The sequence below is a fragment of the Chiloscyllium plagiosum genome, unplaced genomic scaffold, assembly GCF_037043375.1.
Source record: "Chiloscyllium plagiosum isolate Xiang-an unplaced genomic scaffold, Cpla_swu_hap1 HiC_scaffold_31, whole genome shotgun sequence".
In the NCBI taxonomy this organism is placed as follows: domain Eukaryota; kingdom Metazoa; phylum Chordata; class Chondrichthyes; order Orectolobiformes; family Hemiscylliidae; genus Chiloscyllium; species Chiloscyllium plagiosum.
This window is the reverse complement of record NW_028270169.1, coordinates 40063614-40085673: the sequence shown is the minus strand read 5'-3', so window position 1 is coordinate 40085673 and position 22060 is coordinate 40063614. Positions and strand designations below refer to the sequence as shown.

The following is a 22060-nucleotide window of genomic DNA, read 5'->3' as shown; positions in this document are numbered from 1 at the left end:
GCATAGGTTTAGGGTGAGAGGGGAAAGATATAAAAGGATCTGAAGGGGCAACTTTTTCACGCAGAGGGTGGTGCGTGTATGGAATGAACTGCCAGAGGAAGTGATGGAGACTGGTACAATTACAACATTTAAAAGGCACCTGGATTGGTATATGAATAGGAAGGGTTTAGAGGGATATAGGCCAAGTGCTGGCATACGGGGCTAGATTGGGTTGGGATATCTGTTCGGCATGGACGAGTTGGACCGAAGGGTCAGTTTCTATGCTGTACATCTCTGTGACTATAACTCTATTTCAGTTTCCTGTGAACACCTTTCCAATACTTTATTATCCAATAGTATTTCTCTGTTCTACTTTTTCAGCGTTTAATTCTGTCTGACTCTATGACTCTGTGATAGAAACTAAATGGCTTTGCCATTGTATAAGTACATGCTTGGGGACCAATTCATTCAGATGGCTGGATTGTAATACATAGATGCCAACAGCATGGGTTTAATTCTCACACCTGCTAAGGTGTAGTGACCCTTTGGTTAAACTACCACCAGTTCGCATCAGTCATATGGTCTGGTAGGACTGTGGTGACATTATCTTTATATGCTTGTATCAACTTCTGCTCTACACTATTTTAATATATTTATATTTGTAACAATCCCCTCTAATAATAACTCTTCCATAGTCTTGGTATTAAAATGTGCTTAGTTTTAGATTCTTCACAATCAAAAAAGATATGAGCAATGGGTTGCTTTGTGCGTGAACTTGATATTCTTTCTGCTGATGCAAATGTTGACTCAGACACACGAAACAAACAAGATAAAAAGAATTTTGAAGAGAAGATGAATTGAATGTGGAATAACATTGCAACACTAATTATATCAATTCTGAATGAAATTGTTGAAAAATGTAAATAGTCGATTATACTGAGTAGTTGTATGGCAATTTCAGTACAAAATGCTCATCATTTAAAGCATATAATTATAAGGTCTTTGCTCATGAAAGTTTATTGGATAAGATTACAGTAATCAAACATACACTAATTTTTAACATAAGTAGATCTGGAAAAGAGCTAAAGCAGATTAATGGAATTCTCGGCCAATTAGAATGCAGGCTTGCCCCAATAGAATCAGCCCATGTGGCAGCCAATAAACTTTCCTCACAAATTTACATGTTGCTGTCCATTATTTTCCAGGCTTCAAGCATGTTCACATGCGCTCTGGATAAATGACTTGTTGCATTCAAATTTTGTAAAAATTGATTGAGCTGTGAAAAAAGTCAAGCTTTCCTTGCATATAGTGTGCTGTAGTATTTATGTGGTAACATGAAAAACATGAATTTATGAACATACCGGATTATACCAATTTTTAGCATCCTGAAATAAAGACATCTCCTCTGGCAAAGAACCTGATTTAATTTATTCAGTGACTATCAACCTGGGGAATGGGAACAGTGATGAATATTGTGATGCTCCAAGTCATTTACTATTGGGATAGTAAATGCGTTTGGATCCAGGAGTGTAATGAATAATGGGGCAACTGGGAGGGAGAGGAGTGGTAAATATTTATGCCTCCCAGTTGAAATAATGTGGGGTCATATAGTGGAAGTAAGAGTAGACTGGATACTGAACACTACTGGTATTTTGTAATAATGGAAATAATTTGCTTTCTCCCCATAATAGCAATATGATGTTAATGGCCACTGAATAAATAAGTGACAAATAAATTGATATTGCTCGTGAAGCCACAATTAACACAGTGGTTGAACCATCATGGTAACTTTCTTAATGCTAATTCCAGTCCAATATGGGTTCTTGTTAGTAAGCTGTGCAGAACCACAGGCATCAAACCACCATCCACCACGACCATTGGCACAACAGCGACTGTAGTTATCATTATCCCTATCCTTAGTACTAAAACCCTGGTTAACAATCATTCTATTCATTGTAAGTATTGTCATTTGGTCAATAACATTCCCAGAAAATAAACCAAGCCTGATTGTGTACTTCCCACTCTCAGGTTCTAAGTAAAAAGAGGAATACTCTGCATATTGAATTGCATTGCGATAATTTATGAACTCTATTCTCAGTTTGTAGCGAGTTTGCCTGGTTAGAAGGTAGATGTACTCATTACCCAACCAGTGATCACTCAGAACATCACCAAAGCCATATTTATATGTGGACCAGCTCTCTGTCCACGTGATCTTGCTACCTCTGCTGCTACTTTGAATCACTGTCCAGCCACTATCGTTTCTCATGACACAGTTGACCACAAGTGGAGGGGATCGGACAGGTTGAATGATGAAAAGCCCAGAAGTAGCATTCCTGTTGTTTCGTAGAATTTCTGTGCAGTCGTGTAGCACTAAAGACAAGCACAATCATGATATCAATTTTATTCCATACTCTATAATCCCTCGAGAGAAGGGAACTAGGTTTCTGGTCATTCTCAAATAATAGCATCATCTCAAATGAATACAATAAGCTGAACAAGTCCAGTTTTGATAACTCAAGGATGAAAAAGTCTTAAAGGCCTTTCATCCATTGAAGCAAGCCATCTAATATATTTATCTTCACTACTTTGCTTGAGAAAAAGTTCCAAGTACATGTTTGTCTTTATGCAAATAAATTCATTCTAATAACTGAAAGCTATTTCTCATTCATTTAAATTTATGCGCTTTGACCCTCAGGTCTGATACATTATGCGAGGTGCTGCATTTTGGGAAAGCAAATCTTAGCAGGACTCATACACTTAATGGTAAGGTCCTAGGGAGTGTTGCTGAACAAAGAGACGTTGGAGTGCAGGTTCATAGTTCCTTGAAAGTGGAGTCGCAGGTAGATAGGATAGTGAAGAAAGTGTTTGGTATGCTTTATTTTATTGGTCAGGGTATTGAGTACAGGAGTTGGGAGGTCATGTTGCGGCTGTACAGGACATTGGTTAGGCCACTGTTGGGATATTTCATGCAATTCTGGTCTCCTTCCTATCAGAAAGATGCTATTAAACTTGAAAGGGTTCAGAAAAGATTTACAAGGATGTTGCCAGGGTTGGAGGATCTGAGCTACAGGGAGAGGCTGAACAGGCTGGGGCTGTTTTCCCTGGAGCGTCAGAGGCTGAAGGGTGACCTTATAGAGGTTTAAAATTATATGGGACATAGATCGGATAAATAGACAAAGTATTTTCCTTCAGGCCGAAGAGTCCGGAACTAGAGGGCATAGGTTTAGGGGAAAGCATGCATAGCGGAAAGATATAAAAAAAGACCTATGGGGCAACTTTTTCACGCAGAGGGTGGTATGTGTATGGAATGAGCTGCCAGAGGAAATGGTGGGGGCTGCATCATCTAAAAGGCATTTGGATGGGAATATGAATTGGAAGGGTTTGGAGGGATATAGGCTGGGTGCTGGCAAGTGGGACTAGATTGGGTTGGGATATCTGGTGGGCATGGATGGGTTGGACCGAAGGATCTGTTTCCATGCTGTACATCTCTATGACTCTATGTGCTTAGCTGCCATATAACAATTAAATCTTTATATCTCAGTAGGTTTTCACTTTTGTAATTTAGTCTTTAGATTGTAGACACTTAACCTTTCTTCATAATTCATCACCTTTCATTGGAAGCTGACGTGTTATTCCTCTGATTCAAGCTCAGCAGATGTGTATGCTTTTGTGGTTTGAGATTTCAAACTACAGTAGAACTAATGTATGGTTTTCATTTGAAAATTTAGAAAGCAAGTGGTCTTAATGTTAATTTTAATCATAATATTTCTTACCTGCTGAAGTTATTTCAATGCTAGCTAAAAGGAAGAAACCAATCTGAAAGAAGGTTCTTCGCTGCATTTTCGTAATTCTCCTGTAAAGAAATGATCATTCATCAGACTTTTGGCACAGTTTTCTACTTCTTGAAAAGCTCAATGAAGAAGTGACTTAAATCCATATAGCACAATAAATAAATTGTATCAATACATATTTTCTGTGTGGCCACTACTTTACTGGCTTAATAAACTGATTTTTCCTATTTAATGGTAGTCACAGCATCTCCAGCAAAGTCTTCTCCTCCAGTCACTGCCACTGCAATTTGAAGGAGCAGATTATAAATGCAGGAAGGTATTGAATCCAGAGTCTGCGGTTCTAATGTCCTATGCTCATCTTACTCCAGCAGAAACATGGCAGAGTGGCCAAAAAAATTAATTTGATTTACCTGATTTTATGACCTTATCCTAGAATTTCATTAACATTATGAAAGTAGTACATTAGTTGCCTGGAATAAGGACATTGATGCAGGAAGGGATAGGACCTCAGATTGGAGACTCCACATCCCTGGCTGCTTAGAGGACAGGAGGACGTGAGGACTGCAGATGCTGGAGATCAAAGTCGAAAAGTGTGGCACTGGAAAAGCACAGCAAGTCAGGCAGCATCCAAGGAGCAGGAGAATTGATGTTTCGACAACATGATAAATACCGGCACTGACCGGTAGATTTGAGCTTTCTGCCTTGGTGTTGAGATGCTGCACAATGATTTTTCTGAAGACACCCAGCAAACCTGTCTGACTTTGTAGTTTTCAGCCAGATTTCTAGCTTGTTAACCACATGGAATTGGCTACCACCATGTGAGTGCAAATTAGGGAACCTTCCTCAAATACCCAAGGTCAGCAGTGGAAATTTGCTGCTGTCATAGTTCTGACATTACTACGATACTACTGCTAATAACTCCTAGCCCCATAATATGCTGAAAATGCGTTCACCTCTGCACCTTCACACCTAACTTTCCTTTGGTGTCTAAAATTTTTAGAGGTGCAAGTATCAGAAGCAGGCAAGATCTGTGACTGTACTTCACCCCATCTACTGAATGACATTGATGCCAGCAGATTAATGTGAGACGATTATTTATCGGATATTTGCTCTGTAATTAAGTTGTCCGTCTGTAAACTATTTAATATTTTCTCGTACAGTGACACCGATTTTATAGTGCTCAATTAACATCTCTTTGCACAAAACATTCTCTGAGACTATATTCAAGCTTTTTAATTTTTTTTTATTTTGGTGACTCCTTCAGTAAGAACAAAAAGGAGACAACCCTGAAAACTGTACAAAAAACACTTCCACCAACCCAACTCCATATTTCTTACATGGGGCCATGTATCTCTCACATTTTTACATGAATAATCCTGTCATCGATTTTACATTTTAATATTGGCACCTGCATGCATCAGGATATCAAAATATTATTTTGCAGAAGATATCGTAAGACAAACTTTACTGTTTATCAAAGAACAGCCTTGACAGCTAGACCCTGCATTGGGTGCTTCAAAAATTGAAATGGAAACTGGAAGTGCTGGAAATACTCTGCAGGTCTGTCTGCACCTGTGGAGAGAAAAGCAAAGTTAATGTTTCAAGTCAATATGACTCTTCTTTGGAGCTGGTGACATCAAACGAGGGTGGCAGAAATTGGTGGAGGATGATCAGTTGAATGTGATGGCTGATCATCTGTAATATGAGGACAAAGGGAACACTATCATTTCTAGGAGGGATAGAAAAGGGTGAAAGCAGAAGTGTGGAAAATTGATTGGTTATGTTCGACAGCCCTGTCAAACACAGTGGAGGGGAATTCTCAGTTCAGCAAAATGAAAGACATGGGCAGATAGGAAATAAGGGTAGGAATAGGCTCTTTGGCCCTTTCAGCATGCTTCACCATTCAAACTTTAATCTCAATTCTACCTCAATATCATTTCCTGTGTTTAACATCTAGAAATCCATCAATGATTAAGCCTCCACAGCCTGTTGGGGTACAGAATTCGAAACATTTTAGTGCTCTGTCAGTAAAGAAATTCCTCCTCATTTCAGTCTTAAATCTCTACATCATATTCTGAAGTTGTGTCCCCGATTCTCAACCCCTCAGCCAGGCCATGTACCTTTTGACTCTACCTGTACGAATTCTACTCTGTATGAATTTGTGTGTTTCAATGAGATTGCCTCTCATTCTTCTAAATGTCAGAGAATACAGGCCCAGTTACTCAAACTGATCTCATAGGACAATGCTGTCGTTCTCAGAATCAGTTTGATGATTCTTTGTTGCAATTCCTAGGAAGCTCCATTGTGGGAGGAACCATTATCAGATTGGGTGTTACAGAAATTGAGAAACTGGGAGAATGGAATTATAGTCCTTTCAGGAAGCAGGGTGGCAGGAAGTGTAGTCAAGGTGGCCAAGGGATTGGTGGGCTTATGATGAATATGATTTGATTGTCTTTTCCCCAGAAATGGAGACAAAAAATTCCAGAAAGGAAAGGGAAGCTTCGGAGATGGACCATGAAGGTGATGGAACTTCAAAAATTGAACCAGATTAGTAATGTGTAATAATTGTGGTCCATTATCCTCACCAGTAAGAACGGTCCGTTGTCTGAAAAGCAATAAGGAATACAACAACTGTAGTGAAAGGAAAGCTCCAGAGCCTGTTTGAATAGATGATACAGGAGCATTTGTAAGGTTAGCACAAATCTGATTGCTGCGTATTTCATGTAATATTATAAACAAAAAAGAAATAGGTATTACAGCATCTAACTGATATCAAGTCATGAGTCATGTCCACCCTAACCAATTATGCACCATAAAACACTGGTATTTTCATTTGTGATGAAGAGTGTGTGATTTGTATACATTAATATCATTTTTAGAATTTGGGTTTCAAACTAGTGCTTACTTTTGTGAAGAATTTTTTTTAAAAAACAAGGTTAGAGATCAGGTGATTGTAAAACTCGTGGAATGTTAATGGAAGATTGTTGATACTGGAGTGTGAGGGTGTGGTCTGCGACAGCGAGTGTAAACATCGAAGGCAATAGCTTACTTTTGGTTCAAAATAACTAAGGACTGACTTTAGCTTAAAACAAAACTCAGAGATTGAAAGCTTTTAGGCCAGATTTGGAGGCAATATGTCTGGGGTCAGATGCAAATTTAGTTGTTTTTTTCTTGAAATGAGTATTGGACAGTTCAGGAAATCACAGTTACCTTAAGATTAAAATTTAATTTTTTGTCAAACTTCTATGCATGAATATTTGGTTAGAAATTGCAAGTTAGTAAAAGATAGAAAATGTAACCTTTCAGTCTTGTCAGTGTTCATTTAAGAAGACTTCACAGTTCACAGGACTGAACTGGGGAAACGCAGTTAAACTGAACCCATAAATTAGATATTGAAGTGTAATTTCTTTGGATCTGAAATGCTGTAAAGTGATGGTGCTGGAGAATATATGAGACTTAGTTTGCTGTGATTTTTAAGGTTCTATATTTAGATAGCTTTTTCACGTGAAAAAATTCTATTATATTGTTAAAGGAAATCTGCAGTCTTGTGTGCTTATGTTCAGTGAGTGACCACCATGTTAAAGTCAAGATAAGTACACATAAATATATATAGGATATATCTTGTCTCGTCATGCCATCAGTTGGGATTAAAATACATTTCCTTCCTTTATTGTGAACAATTTCTTTTGTTGAATCTGCAGAGGTACAGAGTGTTGCTGAATACATGTATTGATCTAAAATTTCTCTTCAAATATGATATGACTCATGAGCATCCCTGTGACTGATGACATTCTGAACCTATTGTAGACTTGACATTACTCACATGAGAGGCTTGCGTGCAAATATAACTTTGTAGAATTGTCAGAATAACTGAATTAATCGCATCACCTTCCGTGCTGCAACAGGCTGCTGTGTATTTGTGTATTCAAACAAAAAGCATCAGAGTCTTATTCAGTGTTTCTGATACTGTACTTCTATAGTAAGTGAAGAATTTATTTACTTGTTGATTTGATGGATTATTTTAAACTTGTATTTTTAAAAGTTTTCCTTTAAAAAGTTATGTGTAGGGATCCATTAGCAGCTGTGATGCCTACATGGTATCAGATATCCCTTCAAGGTGATTACATGTTGCTTGCTAAAATTCATTATTCAGTGAAACAGACCAGTTATTGCTCTGTCAGTCAGTACAACCATAAATTACTAACAGTATAGCCTAAAATTAATAACTTTAAGCTTATCCAAATCTCTTCTCCAGATAGCTTAATTCACACCATGTTTGGTTAAACCATCACCCCTGTGCTTGCTTAACTACATTGGCTTGTCCTGCAGCAATGTCTCAAATTTAAACTTATATCCTTGTTCTCAGACCTCATGGCTTTGCTTCACCGCATCTCAGGAACCTTCTCCAGGTGTACAATCCTCCAAGATCCACGTGCTGGTCTAATTCTGACTTCCTATTTCCACAATTTTAGTTGATTAGATTAGATTACTTACAGTGTGGAAACAGGCCCTTCGGCCCAACAAGTCCACACCGACCCGCCGAAGCGCAACCCACCCATACCCCTACATTTACCCCTTTAACCTAACACTACGGGCAATTTAGCATGGCCAATTCACCTGACCCGCACATCTTTGGACTGTGGGAGGAAACCGGAGCACCCGGAGGAAACCCACGCAGACACGGGGAGAATGTGCAAACTCCACACAGTCAGTCGCCTGAGTCGGGAATTGAACCCGGGTCTACAGGCGCTGTGAGGCAGCAGTGCTAACCACTGGGCCACCGTGCTTCAACATTGGAAAGTTTGACTCCTAAACTTGAAGCTTTAGAACTTCCTCATGATTCCTTTTCCACTTTTTTAAGATGTTTATTAAAACTTAATACTTTGAGAAGGTGTAGTTACCTGTTTTAATATCTTCTTATGTTGTAGGATGTCAGCTTTTGTTTAATAAAGTTCTTGTTCAACACCTTAGGATGCATTAAAGACATGATATAAATGTAAGTTATTTTTGCACTACAGATTAAAACCTCATTAGCATATGTTTCGATAGTAATAAGTTATTCATGCCATTAATTAAATATCTCTGTCTATAAACCAGTTATATTACTTAGTCATCTTGTTAATATATATGAAGTATCTCATTGTTATTAACATATAACCTATAATATGCTTCTGTTGTATAAAAGCAATAAATGTATTCAGATCAACAAGTACACATCGATCAAGAACAACCAGCGTAAAGTGTGTGGACCATAAAGTCAGATCTTTCAGAGAACACCTCTATAAACTATATATAATGAACATGGTTTTAAAATCACATACAAGTAAAAAATGTGATCCGCTTAATTCATTTTTTTTAAGATATAACAGATTGCAAATTGCAATTCAGAACAACAAGCAAAGCTACATAGATACTGAGTTACTTACACCATGAACAGGTTTCCAGTCACAGAGAGTTTAGAAGGCACACTATATTTGAAGGGCTTGAGTAATGCATATTAAAGTTATATGCATGTGACGTATAATAAAGGTGTTGACATTCTCTCAACACCTGTCAAACCAGCTTCACGAGAGCATGAGTTGAATGCGAATGTTTGATTAATTTGACATAGCGATTATAGAGATGTAAAGGGGGGAGAATGTCTTGGCAGTAAGTAAAAATGGGGGTTAAAAAGTGAATTTCCACTTTACTTAATATACCAATTGTAGAACATAAAGGTACATAAAGAATAAACTTGCACTGAGATTTCTGCAGTATGATTGAACCTTATTTTGTTCTTTTTGGATCACTGCAGGTCAGTCTAGTTCAGATTTTTGCTGACATGTTTGCTACTGAGAATTGGCTTTATTTTGTCAATCTATTGCATGCCTTGTCAGTGTGGAGCTAATTTGATCATGAAAAAGTCTGCTTGCTTCCCTCTCCTGTCCACAATGATTGCTGCTCTTTGGTGAAACTTGTTTTCCATTTTCCAGTGTGCTTTTCTGAAGCCCCCAAGATGCCATATCAAACAACAGAAATGTCACCCTATAATAGATGAGAGAAAAAATTTAGGATTGAGGGAGCAGAGTACAAGCAATTGGTTTAAGCCAGATATTATTTTTATACATTGTAATAAAATCTGAGCTAGGTATTAAATACCTAAGCTGAACAAAGAAACCTTGGAGTGCAGGTTTATAGTTCCTTGAAAGTGGAGTCGCAGGTGGATTGGATAATGAAGGCAGTGTTTGGTATGCTTTCCTTCATTGATTTGAGCATCAAGTACAGGAGTTGGGATATCATGTTGTAGCCGTACAGGACATTGGTTAGGCCACTTTTGGAATACTGTGTGCAATTCTGGTGTCCCTCATATCAGAAGGATGTTGTGAAACTTGAAAGGGTTCAGAAAAGATTTACAAGGATGTTGCCAGGATGTTGGCATGTTTGACCTAAAAGGAGAGGCTGAATAAGCAGGGGCTCTTTTCCGTGGAGCTGAGGGGTGATCCTGTAGAGATTTATAAAATCGTGAGGGGCATGGATAGTATAAATAGACAAGGTTTTTCCCTGGGTTGAGGGAGTCCAGAACTAGAGGACATAGGTTTAGGATAAGAGGAGAAAAATTTAAAAGGGACTCTAAAATTCAACCTTTTCGTGCAGAGGGTGGTACCCATATGGAATGTGCTGCCAGAGGTAGTGGTGGGAGCTGGTATAATTGCAACATTTAAAAGGCATCTGGCATGGGTATATGAATAAGAAGGGTTTGGCGGAATATGGGCTAAGTGCTGGCAAATGAGATTAGATTTGTTTAGGGTATCTGATCGAATTGGACCGAAGGGTCTGTTTCCATGCTGTACATCTCTATGGTCTGTGACTTATTCTTTGCAATAAAATACAGTTAATACACTGGCAATAGAGCACAGACCCTTTTCATCCATTGTTCCACTTTAAACATTTGTGGGATATCCATGGAAAGACATTGAAGCTAGGGAGCTCAGCGAATTAGGAAGTAATATCTTGAAAAGAGTCCACATTACAGAGGAGGAGGTGCATAATACATATAGATATAGAATTCCTACAGTGTGGAAACAGGCCCTTCGGCCCAACAAGTCCACACCGACCCACTGAAGAGTAACCCACCCAGATCCATTCCCTTACATTTACCCCTGACTAATGCACCTAACCTACACATCCCTGAACACTATGGGCAATTTTAACAGGGCCAATTTTCACTTAATGGTAGATAAATCCCTGGTAGCTGATCAAGTATATCCCAGGACATTATAGGAAGCCAGGGAAGAAATTGCAGGGCCCCTAGTAGTGTTATTTGTGTCATCAGCAGTCACAGATGAGGAGCCAGAAAACTGGAGGGTGGCTAATGTTATGCCATTATTTAAGAAAGGCTGTCTGGAAAAGCGAGAGAACTACACACCAGTGAGCCTAATGTCTGTGGTGGGTAATTTATTAGAGGGGATTCAGACAGACAGAATCTACATGCATTTGGAAAGGCAAGGACAGATTAGGGATAGTCAGAATGGCTTTGAGTTGGGAAATAGTGACTCACAAATTTGATTCAATTTTTTAAAGGGGTGACCAAGAAGACAGATGAAGGTAAAACAGTAACCGTTGGCTGGTTAGTAAAGCTCGATCACTTGGGATCTAGGCAGAGCTAGCCAATTGGATACAAAATTGGCTTGATCGTAGGAGACAGTGGGTGGTGATAGAGGGTTGTTCAGACTGGAGGCCTGTGATCAGTGGTGTGCCACAAGGATAGGTGCTGGGTCCACTTGTTGTTCATCATTTACATAAATTATTTGGATGAGAATATAGGAGGCATGGCTTACTAAGTTTGCAGATGACACCAAAATTGGTGGTGTAGTAGACAGAGAAGAAAATTATCGAAGAATCTTGATCTGCGCCAATGAGCTGGGAGTTCCTCAGCCACAGGGAGAGGATGCTTGAGGAGGACTTTCCAACGGTCGACAGCTGAGGTTCCCCTGTAGTTAAAAGTCAGAGGTGGATGGTATTTCGGATTGTAAAATAACAACTGCACTTGGAACAGAAAAGGAAGGCCGACAGGTGACTAAAGGCCGAGATCCAACAACAAACCTGTGACATAAAGAATAGATGGTGGGTGGAAAAAGCACTGCAAACCCAAAATTTGGTTGACAACCATGGTCTGCAGGGTTTCTACTGTGCTGTTAAGATCACTTATGGAGCAAGCACCCAAGGCCCCACCCCACTGCTGGCCAAGGATGAAGTGACTCTTACTAAACACAAAGAAGCCATCAAACAACATGGGGGAGGTTGGGGGGGCCTCTACTAGAGGCCTCCTCAATCAGGGGCCTCTAGTAGATTCGAGCATCCTTGAATGCATTCCACAGCACACTACACTGCTACAAGCTGAACAACACCCCAGCCCTGCACCAAGTAGTGAAGGCCGTCTGCTAGCTAAAGTAAAATGAGGCTGCCGGACCAGATGGTATCTCTGAAACATTGAAATGTGGAGGCAAAGAGGTCCTGCTGCACATAACACTGTCTGCCTTTTATGGAAGGAGGAGAGCATCCTGGAAGAGCTCCGAGATGCCACAGTTGTGAGCATTTACAAAAAAGGAAACTGGGTAGTGTTCATGGTAGCTGTCTTTTCCATATGATGGACAATTTCAAGGCTAAAAGGTACATTTTTAAGGTTAGAGGAGAGAGATTTAAAAGATCTGCGGGCAAATCATTTACACAGAAGGTGATTCATGTGTGGAATGAACTACCTAAGGACATGGGGGATGTGGTTACAATTGCAATGTTTAAAATACATTTGGTCAAGTACATAAATAGGAAAGGTTTGGAAGGATATGGGCCAGGAGGAGGCACGTGGAACCTGTTTAGTTTGGGATCATGATTGGCACGGACTGTTTCCATGCTGTATGACTCTATGATTCTAAATCCAACTGTGGTAACTATGAATCTCTAACAGAATGATAGACATTTTCTCTTTTGAGTTGAAGTGAGCAGACTTACAAATGTCTGTCTTGGAACATACGATATCATTGGCAAAGTATGCCAATGTGGAAACCTGAAACATAAATCGGAAATGCTCAAAATACTCAGCATGCCAGGCAGCATCTGTGCATAGAGAAACGAGGTCCTGCATCTGAAGCTGCAGATCTGGTTCGAAGAGGTGGGATGGCTCTAGGAGCTTTCCTTGTGAAATGGAGCTGGTCTGATTAAGGTGCAGATAGAAGTACTTTCAAATCAACTTAAAGGATGCAACCTCTTGCTGAAAGTCCTCCTGTTTTCTCCATGAAAAACTTATTTTCTTTGTTGCCTCAGCTCTATCTCTCTTTGATCCTGCAACCCAAGGAGATTACAACAATAGTCTGAATGACTAGGAGTAAGAGGTATGCACAGAAGCACACGATACCATTCCAATATACAGCAATACTTTTTTTTACTGATTTAATCAACCTTTAGTGAGCCAACCTGAAGTCATTCTGATAGGGCTTGCCTCATGTTATTGAGTGTCTGTTCAGTTGTTTGTAACGAAGAGATGGTATTAGTCAGAGTTACATGCTATCTGGTATTACAGTCTGTCTATTTTGAATACTTCTGGTGCTCACACATATTCACTGCTATTGCCCTCAACAATATGGTGATAGACATAAGCTACACAACAAGTAAACAGAAGCACACCCACCTGACCATGTTTTATCTCAACAAGTTCCCACAGAATCAAAAACAACCATGACAGAAGTACATCTTGTAGCTAAAAACTCCAAAATTGTAGAAATAATAAGTGAAGGATAAAGTTGAAAGCCGAAGGGAATTATACGGAGCAGTGGACGTGATCTATATGGACTTCAATAAGATGTTCGACAAGTTTCTCACGGTAGACTGGTTAGCAAAATTAGATCACATGGAAAAAAGAGAGAACTAGCCATTTGGATACAGAACTGGCTCAAAGGTAGAAGACAGAGGGTGGTGGTGGAGGGTTGCCTTTCAGATTGGAGGCCTGTTACTAGTGGAGTGCCACAAGGATCAGTGCTGGGTCCATTGCTTTTTGTCATCTATATGAATGTTTGGACGTGAACATAGGAGGTATAGTTAATAAGTTTGCATGTGACGCCAAAATTGGAGGCGTCGTGGAAAGTGAAGATGGTTACCTCAAAGTACAGCGGGATCTTGATCAGATGGGCTAATGGGCTGAGGAGTGGCTGATGGAGTTTATTTTAGATAAATGTGAGGTGTTGCATTTTGGAAAGGCAAACCAGGGCAGGATTTATACACTTGATGGTAAGGTGTTGGGGAGTGTTGCTGAACAAAGAGACCTTGGAGTGCAGGCTCATAATTTCTTGAAAGTGGAGTCACAGGTAGGTAGTATAGTGAAGAAGGCGTTTGGTATACTTTCCTTTAATGGTTAGAGCATTGAGTATAGGAGTTGGGAGGTCATATTGCAGCTGTACAGGACATTGGTTAGGCCACTTTTGGAATATTGTGTGGAATTCTAACCTCCCTGCTATAGGAAGGATGTTGTGAAACTTGTAAGTGTACCAAAAAGATTTACAAGGATGTTGCCAGGGTTGGAGGGTTTGAGCTATAGGGAGAGGCTGAATAGACTGGGGCTATTTTTCCTGGAACATTGGAGACTGAGGGGTGACTTTATAGAGGTTTATAAAATCATGAGGGGCATGGATAGGATAAATAGACAAGCTCTTTTCCCTGGGGTGGGGGAGTCCAGAACTAGAGGGCATAAGTTTAGGGTCAGAGGGGAAAAATTTAAAAGGGACCTAAGGGACAACGTTTTCACGCAAAGGGTGTATGGAATGTATGGAATGAGCTGCCAGGGCAAGTGGTGGAGACTGGTACAATTACAACATTTAAAAGGCATCTGGATGGATATATGAATAGGAAGGGATTAGATGAATATGGGCCAAGTGCTGGCAAATGGGCCTAGATAAGTTCAGATATCTGGTCGGCATGGATGAGTTGGACAAACATGTGCCAACAGCTTACACAGCAAACACACTGCATAAGTTTCAACCAAATGGTCATGCCTTAAAATCAAAGGGTAGTCTTTGCTTGAGTCAAGGGATCTATGATCAATCAGAAAGTACCTTCACAGTCAGTCAAAGGCATTATCTGCAAAGGGTTGGGCACAATCAGTCGGGCATTTCGTGCATTCTGTCTCCGTGAATGTGTATCCTTACAATTTTTAAAACTCTACCAGAAATGCAAGATATTTTTCAAATAGATTGTAAACTCAATGCTGGTAAAATGAAATATTTCTTCTTGGAAATTCTTTTGAATTTTTTTTGCTTCCTCATAATTCTATAATTAACACAAGTGATAACACTGAGGTATGTTTTAATCTGACATGTTATTTTAAGCATTTCTTACGAGAAGCAGCCCAGAGAATAAACATAAATTATCTTTCATCACAATGTTCTCTGAAGGAGGGTAACATGTTGAATTTTTAATCCGAACAATCACTTTCCTTTTTGGTATGAGGAACATATTGTACTTTTTGTGACATTGTATAACTCAGTAGGAGGAATCCATCCTCTCATCTGTTTTTTGGAACCCAATTGAAATGCCAATTTAAACATAGAAAGGTACTGGAAATGGCAAAGAGCAGAGACATTTCCAGTTAATAGTGTTATGACACAAAGATAGGGAATCAAAACAAATTAGCGTTCCTGTCTGTGTATGCACAGCACAATGAAGTTAAAACACTCAAAGACTCTTAAAATTGACCCCAGTGATTCCTCACCAGACATTCTGAATAACCAAGATTGGACTTTGTGAATAATCAATAGCAGACACCAACTTTATAGCTTAAACAAAAGAATGAACAATTTACTATTATTACATTAGCTTTATTAGAGCAAGTTTAAACAAAAGACAGGATTGACATGTATTTGGAAAGGCATGGACTGATTAGGGACAGTTAACATGGCTTTGTGTGTGCGAAATCATGTCTCACTAAATTAATTGAGTTTTTTGAAGAAGTAACAAAGAAGATTGATGAAGGCAGAATCACGTGATTGATATGGACTTAAGTGAGGCATTCGACAAGATTCTATATGGTAGATTGGTTAGCAAGGTTAGATCACTTGGAATAGAGAAAGAACAAGAAATTTGGATACAGAACTAGTTTGAAGGTAGGAGACAGAGGGTGATGGTGGAGGGTTGCTTTTCAAACTGGAGGCCTGTGACTAGTGGCGTGCCACAAAGATCAGTGCTGGGTCCACTGCTTTTCATCATTTCTATAAATGATTTTGATATTCACTTGGGAGTTATGATTAGTGAGTTTGCAGTAGACACCAAAATTGGAGGTGTAGTGGACAGCGAAGAAGGTTACCTCTGAGTACAACAGGACCTTGATCAGATGGTCTGGAGACCAAAGAGTAACAGATAGAATTTAATTTAGATAAATGTGAGGTGCTGCATTTTGGAAAGACAAATCAGGGCAGGACTTATATACTTAATGGTAAGGTCCTAGAGAGTGTTGCTGAACAAAGAGACCTTGGAGTGCAGGTTCATAGTTTCTTGAAAGTGGAGTCACAGGTGGGTAGGATAGTGAAGAAGGCGTTTGGTATACTTATCTTTATTGGTCAGAGCATTGAGTATAGGAGTTGGAAGGTCATGTTGCAGCTGTACAGCACATTGGTTAGGCCACTTTTGGAATATTGTGTGGAATTCTAATCTCACTGCTATAGGAAGGATGTGGTGAAACTTGAAAGTATACCGAAAAGATTTACAAGGATTTAGATGTAGGTTTGCTCGCTGAGCTGGAACATTCGTTTTCAGGCGTTTCGTCACCATACTAGGTAACATCTTCAGTGAGCCTCTGAATGAAGCACTGGTGGTGTATCCTGCTTTCTATTTATATGTTGAGTTACCTTGGATGGGTGATGTCATTTCCTGTGGTGGCATCATTTCCTACGGTGATGTCATTTCCTGTTCTTTTTCTCAGCGGGTGGTAAATGGGATCCAAGTCAATGTGTTTGTTGATAGAGTTCCGGTTGGAATGCCATACTTTGAGGAATTCTCGTGTGTATCTCTCTTTGGCTTGTCCTAGGATGGATGTGTTGTCCCAGTCGAAGTGGTATCATTCCTGATCTGTATATAAAGATACTAGTGAGAGAGGGTCATGTTCTTTTGTGGGTAGTTGATGGTTATGTATCCGGGTGGCTATTTTTCTGCCTGTTTGTCCAATGTAGTGTTGTCAAGTAGCTACGGGATTGTCCTCCCGGAGTTCGGGGTCGGTGGCAGCACCAGCAGTGGGATTGTCCTCTCCATGATCGGGGACAGTGCCAGCAGCAGCGGGATTGTCCTCCCGGTGTTCAGGGACAGTGCCAGCAGCTGTGGGATCGTCCTCCCGGTGTTCGGGGACAGAGGCAGCAGCAGCAGCGGGATTGTCCTACCGGTGTTTGGGGACAGTGCCAGCAGCAGCAGAATTGTCCTCCTGGTGTTCGGGGACAGAGGCAGCAGCAGCAGCGGGATTGTCCTCCTGGTATTCGGGGACAGTGCCAGCAGCAGTGGGATTGTCCTCCCGGTGTTCGGGGACAGAGGCAGCAGCAGCGGGATTGTCCTCCCGGTGTTTGGGGACAGTGCCAGCAGCAGTGGGATTGTCCTCCCGGTGTTCGGGGACTGAGGTAGCAGCAGCAGCGGGATTGTCCTCCCGGTGTTCGGGGACAGAGGCAGCAGCAGCAGCGGGAATGTCCTCCCGGTGTTCGGGGACAGTGCCAGCAGCAGTGGGATTGTCCTCCCGGTGTTCGGGGACAGTGCCAACAGCAGCAGGATTGTCCTCCCGGTGTTCGGGGACAGTGCCAACAGCAGCAGGATTGTCCTCCCGGTGTTCGGGGACAGTGCCAGTAGCAGCAGGATTGTCCTCCCGGTGTTCGGGGACAGTGCCAGCAGCAGCAGGATTGTCCTCCCGGTGTTCGGGGACAGTGCCAACAGCAGCAGGATTGTCCTCCCGGTGTTCGGGGACAGTGCCAGCAGCAGCAGGATTGTCCTCCCGGTGTTCGGGGACAGTGCCAGCAGCAGCAGGATTGTCCTCCCGGTGTTCGGGGACAGTGCCAACAGCAGCGGGATTGTCCTCCTGGTGTTCGGGGACTGTGCCAGCAGCAGCGAGATTGTCCTCCCGGTGTTCGGGGACTGTGCCAGCAGCAGCGGGATTGTCCTGCCAGTGTTCGGGGACAGTGGCAGCAGCAGCGGGATTGTCCTCCCGGTGTTCGGGGACAGAGGCAGCAGCAGCGGGATTGTCCTCCCGGTGTTCGTGGACAGTGCCAGCAGCAGCAGCGGGATTGTCCTCCCGGTGTTCGGGGACAGTGCCAACAGCAGCGGGATTGTCCTCCTGGTGTTCGGGGACTGTGCCAGCAGCAGCGGGATTGTCCCCCCGGTGTTCGGGGACAGAGGCAGCAGCAGCGGGATTGTCCTCCCGGTGTTCGGGGACAGTGCCAGCAGCAGCAGGATTGTCCTCCTGGTGTTCGGGGACAGTGCCAGCAGCAGTGGGATTGTCCTCCTATTGTTCGGGGCCTGTGCCAGCAGCAGCGGGATTGTCTTCCCGGTGTTCGGGGACTGTGCCAGCAGCAGCGGGATTGTCCTGCCAGTGTTCGGGGACAGTGGCAGCAGCAGCGGGATTGTCCTCCCGGTGTTCGGGGACAGTGCCAGCAGCAGTGGGATTGTTCTCCCCGTGTTCGGGGACAGAGGCAGCAGCAGCGGGATTGTCCTCCCGGTGTTCGGGAACAGAGGCAGCAGCAGCGGGATTGTCCTCCCGGTGTTCGGGGACAGTGCCAGCAGCAGTGTGATTGTCCTCCCGGTGTTCGGGGACAGTGCCAACAGCAGTGGGATTGTCCTCCCGGTGTTCGGGAACAGAGGCAGCAGCAGCAGTGGGATTGTCCTCCCGGTGTTCGGGACAGTGCCAGCAGCAGCGGGATTGTCCTCTCCGTGTTCGGGGACAGAGGCAGCAGCAGCGGGATTGTCCTCTCCGTGTTCGGGGACAGAGGCAGCAGCAGTGGGATTGTCCTCCCGGTGTTCGGGAACAGAGGCAGCAGCAGCAGTGGGATTGTCCTCCCGGTGTTCGGGGACAGAGGCAGCAGCAGCAGTGGGATTGTCCTCCCGGTGTTCGGGGACAGTGCCAGCAGCAGTGGGATTGTCCTCCCGGTGTTCGGGGACAGTGCCAACAGCAGTGGGATTGTCCTCCCGGTGTTCGGGAACAGAGGCAGCAGCAGCAGTGATTGTCCTCCCGGTGTTCGGGACAGTGCCAGCAGCAGCGGGATTGTCCTCTCCGTGTTCGGGGACAGAGGCAGCAGCAGCGGGATTGTCCTCCCGGTGTTCGGGGACAGAGGCAGCAGCAGTGGGATTGTCCTCCCGGTGTTCGGGGACAGAGGCAGCAGCAGTGGGATTGTCCTCCCGGTGTTCGGGGACAGAGGCAGCAGCAGCGGGATTGTCCTCTCCGTGTTCGGGGACAGAGGCAGCAGCAGTGGGATTGTCCTCCCGGTGTTCGGGGACAGAGGCAGCAGCAGCAGTGGGATTGTCCTCCCGGTGTTCGGGGACAGAGGCAGCAGCAGCAGTGGGATTGTCCTCCCGGTGTTCGGGGACAGTGCCAGCAGCAGTGGGATTGTCCTCCCGGTGTTCGGGGACAGTGCCAACAGCAGTGGGATTGTCCTCCCGGTGTTCGGGAACAGAGGCAGCAGCAGCAGTGGGATTGTCCTCCCGGTGTTCAGGACAGTGGCAGCAGCAGCGGGATTGTCCTCTCCGTGTTCGGGGACAGAGGCAGCAGCAGTGGGATTGTCCTCCCGGTGTTCGGGGACAGAGGCAGCAGCAGTGGGATTGTCCTCCCGGTGTTCGGGGACAGAGGCAGCAGCAGTGGGATTGTCCTCCCGGTGTTCGGGGACAGAGGCAGCAGCAGCAGCGGGATTGTCCTCCCGGTGTTCGGGGACAGTGCTAGCAGCAGCGGGATTGTCCTCCCGGTGTTCAGGGACAGTGCTAGCAGCAGCGGGATTGTCCTCCCGGTGTTCGGGGACAGTGCCAGCAGCAGCAGTGGATTGTCCTCCCGGTGTTCGGGGACAGAGGCAGCAGCAGCAGTGGGATTGTCCCCCCGGTGTTCGGGGACAGTGCTAGCAGCAGCGGGATTGTCCTCCCGGTGTTCGGGGACAATGCCAGCAGCAGCAGTGGGATTGTCCTCCTGGTGTTTGGGGACAGAGGCAGCAGCAGCGGGATAGTCCTCCCGTTGTTCGGAAACAAAGGCAGCAGCAGTGGGATTGTCCTCCTGGTGTTCGGGGACAGAGGCAGCAGCAGCGGGATTGTCCTCCTGGTGTTCGGGGACAATGCCAGCAGCAATGGGATTGTCCTCCCGGTGTTCGGGTACAATGCCAGCAGCAGCGGGATTGTCCTACTGGTGTTCGGGGATAGAGGCAGCAGCAGCAGCGGGATTGTCCTCTCGTTGTTCGGGCATAGAGCAGAAACTATCCTCCTGCAAATAGGGACGGCAGCACCGGCGGCAGTGGACTCTTCAAGATCTCAGCACTGGTTAAGCAACATTTGCAGCCAGTACGGGACATGTGGCCTGGCAGCGGTTTAGCCTGGCACCAGAGCCAGAGATGCTTGGCTGTGATATGAGTGTGCGTCCAGCAGCAACACAAAGTGAGCCCAACAGCAAAAAGATGCTGCGTAAAGTGGGGCAACTCCTATGTTGGTGTGGTTGGCTTAAGCGGTGGCAAGGCAGTGGAAGTCTCCCTTGATGCTATGTGCTAGCATTGATGGGGTCAGAAAGACTGGTATTCTGAACTTGTTATTTATTTTTAAAATTTATTCCTTTGACTTTGGATGCTAGACTATTTATTCCTTTCCTAAGAATTTGGTTCCTAAGGATTTGATCATGAGTATCTGTTTCTAGGTAACTTTATGCCTAAGATAATGCTGTAATGCAGTGACTGTAAATTTTTGGCTTTACTCATTTGAATACATGTGACAATAAAGATAATTCAATACTCGATGGATTTTAGAAGGATGTGGGGAATCTCTTTGAAACTTATAGAATACTGTGTGGTTGGACAGCGTGGAATGGATAAAGTGTTTCTATTGGTAGGGGAGGCTAGGATTTGAGGGCACAGCCTCAGAATGGAGTGACATTTAGAATTGAGATGAGGAGGAATTTCTCCAGGCAAAGGGTGGTTAATCTGTCAAACTCATTGCCACAGCAAGCTGTGGAGGACAAATCATTGAGTGTCTTTAAGACAAATATATATCGGTTCTTGATTTGTAAGGGGATCATTGGTGTCAGGGAGAAGGTAGGAGAAAGGTATGATCAAGTGGTAGAGCAGATTAGATGGGCTGAATGGCCTGATTCTGCTCCTTCTTATGATTTTATGTACTGCATATCCAAAAGGAGTGTAGGCAAAGCACACGTTCCTCCAGAGGCTGTGGATTGGCCATAAGAGCAATTCAAAAGGGCTAAATCTAGTAGATTCATTCGAGCATCTCTATGACAAAGGCAAAACAAAAATTCATCCCATTCCTGTGTGACTACTCATGATAATAGATCTTAATCATTATTCTGGAGGTCCAAATTTCCTGTCCAAAGCTTCCTGTATTTGCAGATGATAGACAGTAATCTTCAACTGTTTATACCCAGAATTCTGTTTATATCCTGAAAATGTTAAGACATAACCTGATGAATTTCAGGTCATGATCCATTCAAACAGAGACATTGGAGGTGGACATTCAAATGTTAGCAAGTTCGTCCTGAATGATTTGTGGCATTGTCATAAAAATACAAAGTGATGGACCTGATTAAAAAAAACTCAGTGGCACATTCCTTTGAAAGGCAGAATGGAAAGATATGATTTATTGTTTGGTCTTGTGGCTTTTCAGTGGCTCCAGTAAGGAATGTTTAAAATAACATGTTTCATTCAATACTTATCACTTCTACTAATATGAGGAAGAAAACTCAAAAGAATTTCAAAGAAGGAAATATTTAATGTTACCAGCATTGAATTGGAATCTAGTGGAACTTCATTTTACTTTTTGGGTGGGGTTAAAATGGTAATAATCTTCGAGAGAAAGTGAGAGCTGCAGATGCTGGAGATCAGAGCTGAAAATGTGTTGCTGGAAAAGCGCAGCAGGTCAGACAGCATCCAAGGAACAGGAGAATCGACGTTTCTCCTGTTCCTTGGATGCTGCCTGACCTGCTGCGCTTTTCCAGCAACACATTTTCAGCTTAAAATGGTAATAGTTGATTGGCAGTCTATTTCACAACTCTCCATTCATTATCATCGATAATGGTGAGCACAGTGGTTAGCACTGCTGCCTCA

General features: G+C 43.1%; 1 protein-coding gene and 1 long non-coding RNA gene across 3 annotated transcripts in view; one reads left to right on the top strand and one right to left on the bottom strand.

Moving 5' to 3' along the window:
* Positions 1-22060, top strand: part of LOC148141902 (uncharacterized) — a 93939-nt gene that overhangs the window by 17725 nt on the left and 54154 nt on the right. The window lies entirely within an intron of this gene.
* On the bottom strand, positions 978-9262 carry LOC148141905 (fibrinogen-like protein 1-like protein). Of its 2 annotated transcripts, XM_087977058.1 has the most exons (4): positions 9197-9262; positions 8672-8736; positions 3753-3832; positions 978-2349 (listed from the first exon to the last, which is right to left on the bottom strand). In XM_087977058.1, exons 3-4 carry the CDS (start codon positions 3817-3819, stop codon positions 1739-1741), a joined length of 678 nt encoding a protein of 225 aa, XP_087833184.1. In that variant the 5' UTR covers positions 3820-3832; positions 8672-8736; positions 9197-9262; the 3' UTR covers positions 978-1738. The 2 variants fall into 2 exon arrangements, with proteins under 2 accessions (XP_087833184.1, XP_087833185.1); XM_087977059.1 differs by lacking the exons at positions 8672-8736; positions 9197-9262 and adding an exon at positions 6356-6380.